This window comes from Electrophorus electricus, chromosome 13 (assembly GCF_041902795.1).
Source record: "Electrophorus electricus isolate QZ-2024a chromosome 13, ASM4190279v1, whole genome shotgun sequence".
In the NCBI taxonomy this organism is placed as follows: domain Eukaryota; kingdom Metazoa; phylum Chordata; class Actinopteri; order Gymnotiformes; family Gymnotidae; genus Electrophorus; species Electrophorus electricus.
Genome location: NC_137509.1, coordinates 12,641,389 through 12,657,299, shown reverse-complemented (window position 1 = coordinate 12,657,299; position 15,911 = coordinate 12,641,389). Strand labels below are relative to the sequence as shown.

The 15,911-nt window shown below is 36.7% G+C and overlaps 1 protein-coding gene across 3 annotated transcripts; it reads left to right on the top strand.

The window, feature by feature from the left end:
• The first annotated feature begins 2,545 nt into the window (after positions 1-2,545).
• LOC118240094 (uncharacterized) lies at positions 2,546-9,792 on the top strand. Of its 3 annotated transcripts, XM_081695243.1 has the most exons (8): positions 2,546-3,105; positions 4,454-4,604; positions 5,629-7,608; positions 7,749-7,912; positions 8,008-8,228; positions 8,472-8,601; positions 8,953-9,050; positions 9,144-9,792. In XM_081695243.1, exons 3-8 carry the CDS (start codon positions 5,637-5,639, stop codon positions 9,280-9,282), a joined length of 2,724 nt encoding a protein of 907 aa, XP_081551369.1. In that variant the 5' UTR covers positions 2,546-3,105; positions 4,454-4,604; positions 5,629-5,636; the 3' UTR covers positions 9,283-9,792. The 3 variants fall into 3 exon arrangements, with proteins under 3 accessions (XP_081551369.1, XP_081551367.1, XP_081551368.1); XM_081695241.1 differs by lacking the exon at positions 4,454-4,604; XM_081695242.1 differs by lacking the exon at positions 2,546-3,105 and having other exon boundaries at positions 3,116-4,604.
• The last annotated feature ends 6,119 nt before the right edge of the window (positions 9,793-15,911 follow it).

Genomic DNA, 15,911 nt, shown 5'->3' with positions numbered 1-15,911 from the left:
CCTCTATTATGAAATATAGATAACTGCACCTCATTATGTCACTTTGTTTTGTTTTTTGTCATTTAGGTTGTGTCAGTTTAATTTTGTACATAAGTTAAAACTTTTCATTTTGTGGTTGTACATCACCAAAAAACTAAACAAAACAACAGCAGCATCAACAACAACCCAGGAAAACATGATTGTTCCTACAGAGGCTGGAATCATGGACCTTCAATGAAAGAGCTGATGTATTTAACGTGTACCAACTTGTCAAATTTGGGACTTGGTGAACAGTTTCTTTTCTCCATAAAATGTTAAAGATATACTGCACAGTTGTGTAAGATGCATGCTTATACACTGCCTGGCCAAAAAAAAGGTCACCACCTGGATTTAACTAAGCAAACAGGTAAGAGCCTCCCATTGGATAATTACTGCATTGCTGATTCTGTTTCAGCTGGCAACAAGTTATTTAATCCTAACTGATGCAGTGAGTAGCTTCACATTTGTTAAACAAGCATATCAAAAGACACATCCTGTGGTCATGGAAAATATGTTAATCTGTTTCAGAAGGGTCAAATTATTGGCATGCATCAAGCAGAGAAAACATCTAAGGAGACCGCTGAAACTACTATAATCGGGGAAAAGAACTGTCCAACACTGTAAGGGTTGGCAGTGTATATTAATATGCAAGGACTTGTGTAGGCCTACGTGTACGTAACAAAAAAAGTTATGGTTCTTTAGTTTTGTTTAAGTAGATTTAAGGTTTTTGGCGTCAGTGTATAAGTATCAAGTTAATGTAATACAGTAAAAAAAAAAACATTACAGGTACAGTGATTTGAGAAAGTGAGTACACACTGATTTAATGAAATAGGCATTAGGGTATTTACTTTCATTAAATAATAAATTGTAACAAGTACAACAATTCAAAATGTTTTTTTCAAACTGATAACTCAGTTCAATCCTGGCTTTAAAATAGCTCTAGTCTCCTAAATAGAATTCACTTCAAGAAATAATTCTAGTAACCTGCTGTCGCTTTTACAGTTCTGGAAGATATTTTGTTCTGATCCTACAAACAGCTTCAGTGGCCCCTAACCATAAGGACCATGATACTTTACAGTCATTTTCTTGAGTTCCTGGAATTTCTTCACTGTACTATGTCCAGGTGATTGCTAGTGAACTTTAGGCAGTGCTTTTATAAACTGTCTTAAAAGCACAGACGTTTTCCTATTTAATTTCCTAAAATGATTCACATTAACGTAAATGGTAAACATGTATGTAGGCAAGCCCCTGAGCACCAGGTGTTGGAGCGATGTGGAAACTAACGTTGGACAGAAAACTGTTTTATCCTCAGAAGGTCATCACTGGGTCATTCTGCCTAAAACACAGACTCAACTTTATCAGCACCACACAGGATGCAAATTACAGGGTGAGATGGGTCTGATTCCACTAAATAACACAATATAAATCTGTGATTTTTTTCATGTTATGTGGCTAGTGCATTACACATTGCTTACCTTTTAATCTTTATCTTTATGTAGCAGAATATCTAAACATTACTCCTTTTTGGTACCTTACTACGAACCTTACTGCCTATTGGAGCTCATTTAACAGGGTGATCAAAGGGCATACAAACCAAATCTACAATACATTTTTATTCCTATACAAAGGCATATAGCTTTGACTGTGCTCCCATATTGACTGACAGATATCCTTAGTTTTTGTAATTCTAAGTTTTATTTTATTATTATTTATTCCTTATTTTATATCCTGTTTTATTTATTTATTTATTTATTTTTAAATAGTCAAATATTGTTGTAGTATATGTGCTGTCCAGTTGTTTTAGTAGGTTGTATCATACATGTGGGCACTCACCAAAACAAATTCCTTGTATATGTATACACATACTTGGTGGAATAAAGTGATTCTGATTCTGATTTTAAATTAGTACTTATTGTAGGGTGTTGTTTATTAGACTGATGGTGTTTAACAAACTTTAGCACTTATTATTACACTAATGTATTTTGTACTTCTAGGCATCAGCACTGATCCCTGTGTTTCTACAGTATTCTAGTTCATTTGTATATTGGACTCTAACCTACTGTACTGGCTAGGATGTGTTCTATGAGGAAATGACAAAGCACTTTTGTAAGTCGCTTTGGATAACAGTGTCTGCTAAATGCCATAAATGTAAATATAGCTGACCCAGAAAAATGGAGCACACGCAACAGCAGCATGGTAGATACAGGGTTTTAGGGACAGAATCGATAGCCAATGAATCTTGGTTGTGGACAAAGCTGGTTTGAACAGCTTGCTGAACACTGAGATGTATGTGAAGTAAATACTTTTTTTCTAGACTTCATTATCTGGTTGTTTACTCTTTAATTCACATGGATTTATTGGGTGTACATCAATGAAAAGTTTTAATTACTTTGAACATCATTCAGTGTGAAACAATGTGAATATAGGCTATTCACTTGAATAAAGATTTATAAAGAAGTTGTGAGACAGTGTCTATATTATTTTATTTATACATAACTATACAGCTATAAAACATGTACATGATTATTGGCTGGATTAATGAAAACGGAGAGAAAAATGTAGCCCAACTGAAATATATTACAAATGTAAATATGTAGCTAGGAAAATAATAGCATAAACTTCACGGTTAAGTGAAACTGCCCCCCAAAATACCACCTTACCCTACGTATGCTATACAAATCTCGAAAGAGAAGCGTCTGGCAAAGAAACAGGCTACGCAGACTACAAAAGTTAAACAGACTCTTCCAGGGGAGCGACATGGCGAAGTAGGAAGCAGTTAAGAGTCCTTTGTTTATCTTAGAGCCTTAATAAAGATTCGCGTTGTGTTGTTTCTTCTGTATTCTGTTGTGTAACTTTCTGTTCTACTGAGTTTTTATTCAGCCTCGACGGCGACTGAATATGCGCTCTGGTAGTACTACCTTGTTAAACGTTTCTAAAACACCTCCCAGGCTCTACACGTTTCTAAAACACCTCCCAGGACCTACACGTTTCTAAAACACCTACCAGGTTTATCGTCATTCATACGAAGCCTAGTTTTAGTTTCCAGCAAATCGTTTCTGCACAATCTCCCGCCCGGATACCGAAAAAGTAAGTGACTTTAATGATTGATTACTGAAACCAGTCATTTTTTTAGGTTAGGGATGGCTATAACTATCTGTTTTCTAAAACTGGAGAAGCTGATTTAGAAGGCGGGTTTACCATCCAAGACATCTGAGTAGATTAAATAATTACAGTTGCCCTAAGTGTCTGACGCTGTACCTGAAGCACTGATCTATAATAATACACTTGAGTGAATGAAATGGCAGCATAGCTGCTGTTATTTCGCGCATTTCCGGACTGCCAAATACATCTTTTATGGCAACGAAATACGATGCGTTTTGTCTGAAGTAAGCGATGTTGTTAAATTTAAACAGTGACCTTTGTATTAGTCTACTGAATTAGATATTAGATATTTCAGTTAATATTTGATATAAAGTTGTTTGTTCCTTGACTTTTATTACTTACCTCGACGTCAAATCTGAGAGTGAGGGAAACATTTGACTACTGCAAGATTTTGATCTAATTCTGAAGTCAGATATGGATACAAAGTTCCGCTCGACGCACTTTTTAAGTTTTATACACTTTACATGACCACGCACCTTCCTTGCAACTATGGAGCCAACTCTGGAATCCAGCTTGTTTTTCCATTTTGTCTGACATTTGATCAGCAAGTTCTTGCAGGAGCTTTCGAGCCCATTTACAACCACGCCCGGCAACAGGTTGTGTTTACACTTCAATGTGTCACGAAATCTGCCGTCATATGTTTTTACACATATATGTATATGGTTTGAATATGAACCCTCACTGTTTGAATATCCTGCTTGTTTGTTTGTTTTTTAGTCTGTTTCCCCAGTAAATATGTTAAATAATAAGTCTAAAAAGAGAGAAAAAACATGTAACCTTTTTGGCAAGTGAGACCTTTCTACAGTTGAGCTGGTATACCTGTCTGGACAAGTGAGACCTTTCTACAGTTGAGCCGAGATAGCTGTCTGTGGACAAGCGAAAAGCTTCCTATAAGCACCTTGTTTTAAATTGTGGCCCATACAGTGTGATCACCTTAACAAGGCTAAAATAATTAGAAGATACAAACTTCCCAATCCTTGTTTCTGTTGTTGGTAAATAAAAATAAATCAATAAATAAACAAACCAAGCATAAAAAATGCTTTCAAAATTACTACCCAGACATTTTATGTGCACATTATACTTCCAGTGGAATACATCATTACATTTACAGCATTTAGTTGATGCTTTTATCCAAAGCAACTTACAATCATGACTGAATACAGCTTGAGCAATTGAGGTATAAGGGTCTTGCTCAGGTGCCCAAGAGGGGCAACTAGAGGTCATGTCATTTCTTGATGTTAACCTGCCACATTTTCTCTGTTTCTTCTTTCAGTCCCTGATAGTTTTCCAACTTTTATCTTTATATTCCTTTTGTTGTTGTTTCCAACACTTGGTATTCCCACATCTATATACTATCAGTGTGTTTCACTGGTTCACCACAAATTGTTTTTCTGGATTTGGATGTCCCACAATATCTTGTACATGTGAGTGTATCTATCTATCCATCCATCCATCCATCCATCCATCCATCCATCCATCTATCTATCTATCGATTGATTGATTGATTGATTGATTGATTGATTGCCTGGCCAAGAAAAGGTCACACACTCTAATATTTCACTGGACCGCATTTAGCTTTCATTACGACACGCATTCGCTGTGGCACCATTTCCACAAACTTCTGCAATGTCACAACATTTATTTCTGTCCAGAGGTTGTGATGCTGTGGTGGCCAATCCCTGTGAAAATTATGTCTCATGCTCCCTGAACCACTCTTTCACAATTTGAGCCTGATGAATCCTGGCATTGTCATCTTGGAATATGCTTGTACCATCAGGGAAGAAAAAATCCATTGATGGAATAAGCCAAGCTCCTAGCCGGTAACTCTGGGTATCGAGGTCTGTGAGCCCTAGTGCTATGTGTCTTTTCTGCTCTGCGAGGGTGCCTGTGTTTTTACATGTCCCCTGCCTTCCTCATTTTCCCCTCCCGAGTCTGTCTCTCTCCCAGGGCTCTCCTTAGCCATTAAAGTTCTTCTCTGTTTTCTGGTTTTGTTTGAGAAGTTTTAGTTTGGCTGCCATTCTTCCCGTGGTGTCCTTTGTTCTCCCTTTTTCCACGCTCGGCGTGGTGTTTAGTTTTTCCTCTTGTTTTGTCGTCCTCCGTTCCTTTTAAGGGCGATATACGTGCAGGTCATTTTGATGGCTGTTTTACGACCACAGGATGTAACTTTTGACATGGTTGTTTAACAAATGAGAAGCTACTCACTGCATCAGTTAGGGTTATATAACTTGTTGCCAGCTGAAACATAATCAGCTATGCAGTAATCATCCAATGGAAGGCTCTTGCCTATTTGCTTAGATAAATCCAGTTGGTGACCTTTTTTTTTTTTTGGCCAGGCAGTGTGTGTGTATGTATGTTTGTATGTATGTGTGCATGTGTGTGTGTATATATATATATGTATATAGTATGTGTATGTGTGTTACTTGTTTTTTTTTTGTTTTTTTTAAACAGGAGGCTCTATGGCATTCCAAATAAATGTTGCACTTCCAGTTCAACTTCCAGTTCCAGAGAAAACAGATCCCTTAATACAATCTATCATTGACAATGATCTGAAGAAGTTGAAGAAATGTATCAGAGGGATTAATATTAATGGACTCTACCCTTCTGCACAGTGGAGTGACCATGTTACTCTGCTGACAGCTGCAGCTGCATGTGGGCAAGAGAAGGTTTGCAGTTTTCTACTGGGTCAGGGAGCTGACCCTAATGTACACTCAACAAAAGCACTGACCCCTCTGCACTATGCCACATTTGTTCCAGGAGTGCCACTGAGTGTTGTGAGAACATTACTTGCAGCAAAGGCCGACCCAGATGGTCATGTTCTACAGTTTATTTCACCATTGCAAATTGCAGCCAGTAATGACAGGGGAGATGTGGTCAAAGAACTTATAGAAGCTGGTGCTAATGTAGAAAGTAATTATGGAGTAAACCCAGATTTTGACCAGAAAGTGGAGAATATTATTCGTCGGTTACCTTTAGGGAATGAAGCTTTTGAAAAATGCAGAATATTTTTTTACTTGACTTTTGCAGTTGGCAAAAAGTCCCACTCAGAGGTTTTTGACCTCTTTATGGAACATTTTCTTAAGGAACATCCTTTGAACCATTTAACACTATTGGAGGTATTTTTTAATGTTGTGGGCCTACATTCAGAAGAATATCGTCAAAGTAGCATCAAGTGGTTGAAGGACTCCAAGAACATAGACATCTACATTGAGGGATTCATCAAACGCTTTCCCATAATTCCTAACGACACTTGTATACGTGCACTGAACACTTTACATGCTGTCATTTGCATGATGAAAGAAACATCTCCTCATATTTTTAATGAGATTGTACCCATTCTGATGAAATGTCTCTTGTCTGAGGGCATCCCTCAGGCATACGAGATAATACTAAGCATTCTCTGTGTTACACTGGAGAAGTCCTCAAAGCACAAAGCAGGCAATGATGCTCTTAACTTGTCTGTGCTGGAGAAGTTATGCAATGATCTTATGCCTCTCACCAAAACAAATGATTCACTGAATGTTAATATTCTTACTTACCGGCTGTTTGCTGACCTTTCTGAGTTTGTACCGAATCATATTAATACATTAGGATTACACTCAGTGCCTGACAGGGTGCTTGATGCTGTGGAGATCAGGACAGATGATGTTACTAAAGAGAAACTTCAAAAACTGAATACAAGTCTCAGATGTCCACAAAGATTGAATGCCACAGATAGTTTGTGTGAAGAAATGGATAATATGCAGTTAAAGAACAGGAAAAAGAAGAAAAAGAAGAAACAGAAGAAGGTGAAAAGGGCCCAACAAGAGGCAACATCAAAAGATATTGGAGCAGAAACTGAAGAGCATGCTGATTCAGATGGTGCCATGACTTCAGTTGAGGAATCTAATTCTGGTGTGCAGCCATTCATAGAGAACTCACCAATAAAGAGAAAATGGCATCAAATCAGCCAACGCTGGAGGAGCAAGCTGGAGAAACTTGCTAATATAGATGAAAGTGAGGTTTATAGATTGAAGAATCTTACACTTTGTGTAAGCCCTGAATTCCAGATAGCTAAAGGAAGTGATGGAACAGAGGTGTATCTTGGCCTGAGGGATGATGGCACAGAGGTAGCAGTCAAACGAATGCTTAAGTCCAATTATCAAGACCTCAAAAATGAGGAGGAATTTTTACGGCTTCCAGAGCTTGACAATCCTTGTATTGTGAGATATGTAGACTTTGCAGAGGACAAACATTTTGGATATCTTGTCCTTCAACTTTGTGAATACACACTGGAGGAATATATTCAAAACCAATTGCCAGAAAATAGCTTTCAGAAGCAAGCTGTCCTGAAGAAAATTGTAAAGGAGGTGCTATGTAGCCTTGAAGTTCTTCATAGTCAAGATACCAAAGTGCTTCATCGAGACATCAAACCCCAGAATGTTTTGATAGGTAGGAGTCATGCTAATTGTTTTTAAATCTGTCTCTGAATAATGAAGTACTGAATACTGAAACAGATATTGATAGATTATCAAAGGTACCCCTTTAACAACATTCTAAAGTTACCTCTTTCAATTTTCATGTTATAACAGATATAACTGGAAAAGCAAGATTAGCTGATTTTGGCATAAGTCGAAGGCTGAATGTGGGTCAAACAACTTTGCGCACTAGTCCTGCTGGAACAAAGTGCTGGAAAGCCAAAGAGACTATTGAAGAGGACAGTAATAGTGGCTACAAGAGGAGTTCTGATATCCAGGTTCTGTATTACAACTAGAATAAAATATGACTGCTAATGCTGAAAAGTTCTAAGGGATAGAAAAATCTCTATACTAATGGTTTCACTTGTTTTAGGTTGCAGGAATGTTAGTGTATTACATCCTCTCTCGTGGACACCATCCTTTTGGTAAAGGTGTGTTTTGTGAGAGTAACATTTTTCATGGGATATATTCCCTGGAACACCTGGACGATGTGGTGGAAAAGGATCTGGTGGAGTGGATGATCAGTGACGATCCAAGCAAGAGGCCTAGAGTTGAGGAGGCCCTTGTCCACCCCTTCTTTTGGACAGATGACAAGTAGGACGCAGCTTCTAGAAATCAGTTGTATATGGGAGCTTATTCTGATCCAAGCTTTTGATCTCCTGAGGTTGTTGACATTTTAAATGTCTCTCAGTTCTATTAATATTGAAGTTGTGAGAAATGTATCGGGTTATTTTCTCACTAAAGAAATACCATCACACTTTTAAAATGGTCAGAACTGAACATTGGGATACTATATTATTCGGTGTATTGCTTTTCACATTTTCTGAATTTTCTCAGGAGAGTGGAGTACTTAAAAAAACTGGGGAATATGGAAGAGGTGCAGAACTGCCGCCAGGCTGAAGAGGAGCTCCTTAAAGCACTAGAGGAAATGACAGTGGGGAAAACCTTCTCAGACTGGGGAGCAAAAGTGAGTCTGACCAGGATCCAGTAAGAGGTTCTTTCACTATTTAACACTGGCCTACATTAGGCCTCTCAGACGTGTTAATAATGAATGACACTCTTTTTAATGTTCTTAACATAAGGGGGGCTGGTGTAGATGGCTTTGGTTACTTGTGGTCCAAGGCCATGAATTCTAAGAGTTTGCAGCATGGGTCATACTTTTCAATGGATTACTTCTTCAAGAAAGATTTAGACACGCCAATGGTTTTATAAAGCTACCCTTAATACTGAATAATTGTTTTGTACCCTTAATACTGAATAATTATTTAGTACTCTAGAATATTTGAGTTAATACATGTTTAACTTGAACTTTACACAGTTCCCCTCTGAGCTTGTACAAAAAATGGAAGGGAGAAAGCCCTACCCGGAGAACATACTTGGGCTGCTGCGATTCATACGGAATATGCACGAGCACTAGTGAGTCGCACATGTATGTAAAATATACACCACTAATGTGATTGGTTTTCACAGATCACAGACCATCAATTTCTTCTGATTATTAATTTCTAGTTCTGAGGATGCAGAGAAAATAAACCTCATGACCTTATTCCCTGACCTTTTTGGAAATGTTCTCAAGTTTGCCAAAAAAAGAGGATGGAACACCAAACCCAGCCTGAGAAAAATGTTTAACTCACCACCAGTGATCTGATAACTGTTCCATAACTGGACAACAAGGACTGAAGTTTACCCAAAGTAATGCAAATTTGACTGACATCGGCACTGCAACTCCAGCATTATGATTCAATAAAAATACATTTTAATAACAAAGAGCAATTTGTATTATTGGACATAATGGAATACAGCTGACTTTGAATAATAGAAGACTTCGAATGAACCAAAGATCAGCAAAATATGTCATTACAGTACAATTATACTTTGTTTAGTCATTTTTCATAATATCAAGGAATAGCAGATTTAGGGAGGTTACATTCTATTTTTTTATACATCATTGATCATGTCTGTAAGATTCTATACAGAAATGTAAACAATAACTCCATCACAACTGCTATTCTAGGCTTTTGAAATGTGCTTAGTATGAAATGACTTAAGTGCCTTTTCAGGTTATATCTTTCAAATAATGTCATCTTTTGCTTTTCTGTTTTATTTCACTGAATGTTATTCTCATGAACATGATGCCAAATAAACTGACATTTCAGTCTTTCTTATCAAATGCTATCAATGATTTTATATTGAATAACAAATCAGAGTCAATATCACCTTTCACTTTAGGGGAAACTCTTAAAGTTGTCATTAGAGGGGAAATAATATATTCTGTAGCCTGTAATAAAGCACAAAAACAAAAGTTAAAATAACTAAATTAGTCTGTATTCAAATTAGACCATGAGTATTCTGAATCTGAATTGTGCGAGCTATACAAGCAAAGGTTGGGTCTTCAAGCAGAGTATAACCTGCTGTTTAATCTAACCAGATAAAAAAGAACGATACCTATTTAAATTATGTGGAAATATTTATGAGCATGCAGATTAGACAGGCCAACTACTATCTCACCATCTGAACAGCAGATCTGCATTTTGACACAGCTCACAAATCCATAATGTTTCAGGTGAATTTATGCTAGATCCGCCTGACATTAATGATACTTTTAAAGGTTATTATTTACATGTGTACTCCTCACAATTGCCTATGTATAAATTGTCTATGCGTATTCTTTTTAGTTCCTACTATGGACCCCAATAAAAGAGCAGACTGAAATGAGCCCATACAAATTGCAAAACCTATTAATTCAATATCTGCATTACAAAGTAGCAAATCTCCAGGAGAAGATGGGTATTCAGTCAAAATTAAAAAAAAAAAAACTTCCCCTCTAAAAATGTTTGAATACTCTCTAGTTGAAGGTTCCCTGCCTAGGTGAAGTACCCTATATAAATGAAGTTTCAATTATGATCTTGTTAAAACTTAATAGGTATGCTCTGGCGTGCAGCTTATATAGGCCTGTCTCACTTCTAAACATTGATGTGAAAATATTAGCCAAACCGCTGGCCTAAAAGGCTACAATACCAATATGATAAGAATAATATCATCAGGTCAAGCAGACTTTATTAATGGCCATCACTCCTTCACAAATATCTGTAAGCTATTGCTAATCATTTACTCCTCTGTGTCCTCTGGTATAGCTGAAGCAGTCATCTCTTTAGATGCTCAAAAGGTGTTTGACAGGGTCAAATGGCTGTATTTGTTTGCAATGTTAGGAAAGTTCAGCTTTTGGGTCAAAATTTATTTCCTGGTTTTGCTTATTATATGCCTCACCAAAAACCTCAGTGACCACACATAATAAATGTTAACAATTCTTTCCACTCACAAGAGGGTCCCCTCAGATCATTGATATTTTCTCTAGTTACAGAGCCTCTTGTGATCAAGTTAAGGTTCACATATTTTATATACGGCATTCACAGTACAAAAACAGAGCACAAAGTTAGTCTTTATTATGATGTACTATTATACATATCAGATCCAGTTTCCTGCACCTAGACTATAGTGGAAACATTACAAATGTTTGGAGGATTTCTTTGGGATACACACTGCATGAATCAAGTATTTAGGAGTTACTATCATGCATCCCCTGTCTACCCTGTTTAAAGAACATTTCATATCTCTGCTTAACATGTTTAAACCTTCAGAAATGTAATATTCTCCACTTGTCCCATATAGGTTGTATTAATTGTATTAAAATGAATATAGATCCAATATATTCCAGTGCTTCCATGTCTTTCAGAAAGTAGACAAAATAATATCTTTTTATCTTTCTGTTATAGTTGATAATCTAAGGTTTGTTTCTTTTATTTATTTATTTTTTAATGTTTGTGACGGTGCACCAGGTACCCAAACAGAGGGACATACCCACTGACACACACCCCGCACCTTCTCTGCTCCCAGTCACCTGAGTACTAACAACACACACCTGTCCTTGTTACCCTCCCCCTATTTAAAGCCCCCAGGAACCTGAGTCTAGTGCTGCGTATTGCCCAAGCGATGCCAATAGGATGCTTTTTGGCTTCTCCTGCATGTCAGCGATCCACACTACGAGCTATTACTGCATCTGTGAATTTATTTAAGCACTTGACACTGTGTTTTTAGTTTCCTTTTCATGAATACTAAAGACACTTCTTCAGAGCACTTGTGTCTCACTACGTCCCTGCCACAGTTACATTGTCATTATATTGCATTTATAGTTTTATTACTATATGTCTGTTTCTTCCTCTCTCTGTCTCGCTCACCCTCACACAGACATACACAGATAAATCTGGCTCAGTTGTTAAGGGACAGCAGCCTCCATCAAGAAGACAAGATCAAACCAATATGACAGTGACTAAGCTACAATGGGTTTAACTCATCATGGGTTGCACATTTATTCTTTGAAGCTGTTCCTCCTTGAGATTGTAGAAAGCTGTTTACAAAGTGAATAATTTTATCTAATGTTATTATCTCGTTATTGACTCTTTTTTAACTGGTCATTGAAAAGTCTTAATGATTTAGGACAACATTCAGTGTGAGTAATACTTGCGCCAATCTTAAAAATGCAAATATAGACTATTATCTTAAAAAATGATTCATAGTGAAGGTGTTTTCATGAGTCTATATAAATTTTATTTATGTATAACTATACAGCTATAAAATTTACATGATAATTTTGTTGATATCTCTGTATGATGTTCTGTTCTACCCTATTCAGCCTTGACAGTGACTGAACTTGCGCACTGGTAGTACTCCCAGAGCCAGTTTATGAGGAATTTGGCCACATCCTATTCCTTCCATAAAAACAAAACTTACTGAGTCCAAAATGAATGAATAGAGCAAATGGCTGAAAATGAAAGATTCCATTTTGTATCTGTATATAACCCCTCCCAGCCTTGTTCACCTATCAGCACTAAAACCAAATTTCAATTTTTCGTACTTCAATTATGCAAAACCTCCCACTGCAGTGAGCAGCTTATAAAAAAGGTAACAACAATTTATTATTCTAAATGCGTTTATAATTTATGATTGTAGAAAATGATAATTATTAATTAGAAGGTCACATAAGAAAAGTTATTTGAATAGAGGAATATTTAAACAAATCTTCAAGAAATATATATTCAAAAATCTGCAAAAGCTACTGCCATATACACCTTTTCATTTCCATGAAATACGAAGCTTCGATTTCTTTGAACTAAACGATGTTCTTAAATGTCCTCTAATATTCTCTATGATTTAGTAACTTTTTAATTATGTATTTTAGTAAGTCATCTGTTAGCCTATTCGGATGGATGAAAAAGATATTAGAGCTGGTAAATTGTAAAGATACATCTGTATATATTATATATTTGAGTTAGAGATATTTTATATAGTTAAGAGTTAATAAAGGTATTGTCATAGAATTAAATCCAAAAGGAATAAACTCTATGGCCCATATCTTTATTTAACTTGTTTGTCTTTATTAATTCTTGGTTAACCTCGACGCCATTTAACTCAGCTAAAATGCATTTTTGATGTAACAGAGTTAAACGTTTCACTATTATTGCAGTTTTGATCTAAGGTCAGATATGGATACAAAATTTAATTTGTGGCACCTTATACACGTCAAACGTGCAAGTTGCATAACAACTTTCCAACAACTTGTCTAAACAAAAAACTGCTCTTCAATAGGAGTTGGTTCACACTTAAAGGTGTATTAGTTGATTTTCCCTCTTTCTTATTTTCTAATCATTTTTCTTACTAAATAAAATGTGAAAAATGTAAAACATAGTAAAATATTTTAGTAATAGCGTCAGAACATGCTTATTAATTGCATGCATAGGTGTGATTTAGGCTGAGGACATGCCCACACCACTGATTTTGTCCCTCCACTTTTTGAAAGTGTAGTACTGTGAAAATATTAGTGTTTAGAAACTGTACTTGCTTCAGTCATTCAATAATAATTTGAGTAAAAATATGCTCCTAATCTGCTCCTAATGACAGAATCAGAAAACGTTCGTACTTACATTTTGTCACATAGGCCTAATTCCGATGAAACGCAGCACAAGTAACATACTTTTAATCAAAACAAATAGAAAACAATTGTACTACAAATATATTATAAACCACAGTGGCGATACTTCTTGAATTCCTCAACGACGACATTATAGGATAGGCATGACATATGCAGTCATGAAATCTTTCATGACACTCTTCCTTTCAGTATCAGCTATCAGTACAAGCTAGTGAACGCTTGTGCCCGAGGACCTGATTTCTCAGAAGGAACAGGAATTTGATGCTAGCTGTACTGAATGCAACCAGTCCACATTCTTATTCTTGAGCAGTTTTCTAAGCAAAACCACGCCCACTGGTGCCTGAGAAAACATTTTTGAAAAACCGTAAGGAATCTTGTTTTGTGACCCCCTGGTCAGTCACTATTAGACAAAACTACTTATTTAGGGGTGCCAGTGTTCTATTCCCCAGTGGTCTCACTTCATAGGCATGTGTTGTCTGACCAGAAGTTTCAGACCGAAATGATAATGCAGAGATAAATCAACAGAATCATGACTGCGCTTTAAATCCACTACTGCTTACATGGAGGTGAAAGAACTTTTCTTGGGTCTCTGGTTAAATTCATTACCCCTGTCTTCTCAGTGTAAAAGTATATAATTTAATAAAAGTACAATATTCCACCTGCTTCAGTCTTGTGCTTTAAATATTTCTAAACTAATATACAAACGGGACCTGTTTTTCTCAGGACTCTGGTTAAATCTGCTCCTTCTGTGTTTTCAGTGTAAAAGCGTGTATATTAAATGAATCTACTTATGTCTTCTTATTATGCATACATATGGATGAAACTGTGATATATTGTATTATATGGGGTGGACCTATTTTCTGTTATCCCTGTTCACTCTGTTGTTTGTTTTATAAGCTTGTTTATTGGAATTTCAAAGCAGAGATACATTACTAGCAAAACCGCAGGAAATATTTGCATGACAGCTTCAATATATTACAAGGAAATCCATTTTCTACACTTGTTCTCTGTGTAAACACCAGCCTACAGCACTTGCTATGCCTTGTATGTGTGCCAAGTTTGTTGGTAGGCAGGCAATATGGAAAGTGTTACAAGATTGTGTCATCTTGCAACAAAGAAAGTGACTGAATGTTTAACAAAGCATTTCAAGCTGCTGAGAAAAGTGGTTTCTTTGGGAGAGAGTTACTCACTTTGGGTTTTGTCAATTTTAAGACTGTTTACATGCACAAAAATCTATATAACACACTAAAAGAAACAGGAAAAATCAGAAAAGCATAATAGGTCCCCTTTGAAAGAGAGAGTTAACTGATTGGGGTGACCATAGTGTTTTTAAAAAAATATAGAAACATTTGACCATTTATGTATGAATAGTTGGGTACTCAAATTCAGTTTAGCAGAAATAATATTGTATCTTATTGGAAGATAAAAGAGCACAATATCTTGCTTGTAAATTCTGATTGTTCGCTTGTTTTGTTTCTATAATATTTTGGAGTCTGATCCAAACTTGTAGACTCTGCACCTGTATTAAATCTTTGCCACCTTCCTTTCTGTTGGTACAAGCGAGCAAGGTAAGTTAGGAAATAAACAAAGCATGAAAAATATAAATGTGTTCCCAGACATTTTAGGCCTACTGTGTGCTTCCAGTCAGTGGTCTTTTTTCCTCACACTCTGGCCTACTACCTGGTGTCTGGCAGTTAGTTGTTTTTTGTGTGTGTGTGTGTGTGTGTGTGTGTGTGTGTGTGTGTGTGTGTGTGTGTGTGTGTGTGTGTGTGTGTGTGTGTGTGTGTGTGTGTGTGTGTGTGAGTGAGTGAATGAGTGAGTGAGTGAGTGAGCGAGCTACCAACCAGAGGCCCGGGAGTTTGAGGGTGAGGTGAGGAATTTTTGCTGTTCCTAGGATTGCGCTCTTCTGGACTGAGAGTGATAAAGTAATTTCTGGGATCTGTTGGAGCCACTCCTACAACTTAGGGGTCACAGGCCCAAGAGCCCCCATCACTACTGGAACAACCTGATATTGTTTTCCAACTTTTCATATTCCTTTCTTTGTGTTTCCATCACTTGGGACTGCCGCATCTATTATCACTGCTGTTTTCTGCCTCTCACCTACTATCATGATATCTGGTTGGTTCACTACTATTTGTTTATCTGTGTGGATCTGGAAGTCTCACAAAATGTTAGCTTTGTGTATATACAATATTTTTATATTGTGAAATAAAATATATAATTGTAATTTTTCTCAACAGAAGCAATTAAGTATCTATGGCATTCATAATTTCAAAATTCATGCAATGCAT

Coding starts and splice junctions, on each gene's coding strand:
- LOC118240094 (XM_081695241.1), top strand. CDS start 5,637: ATGGCATTCCAAATAAATGTTGCACTTCCAGTTCAACTTCCAGTTCCA. Junction 7,913..8,007: donor AGAGGAGTTCTGATATCCAG/GTTCTGTATTAC, acceptor CACTTGTTTTAG/GTTGCAGGAATGTTAGTGTA. Junction 8,229..8,471: donor TTCTTTTGGACAGATGACAA/GTAGGACGCAGC, acceptor GAATTTTCTCAG/GAGAGTGGAGTACTTAAAAA.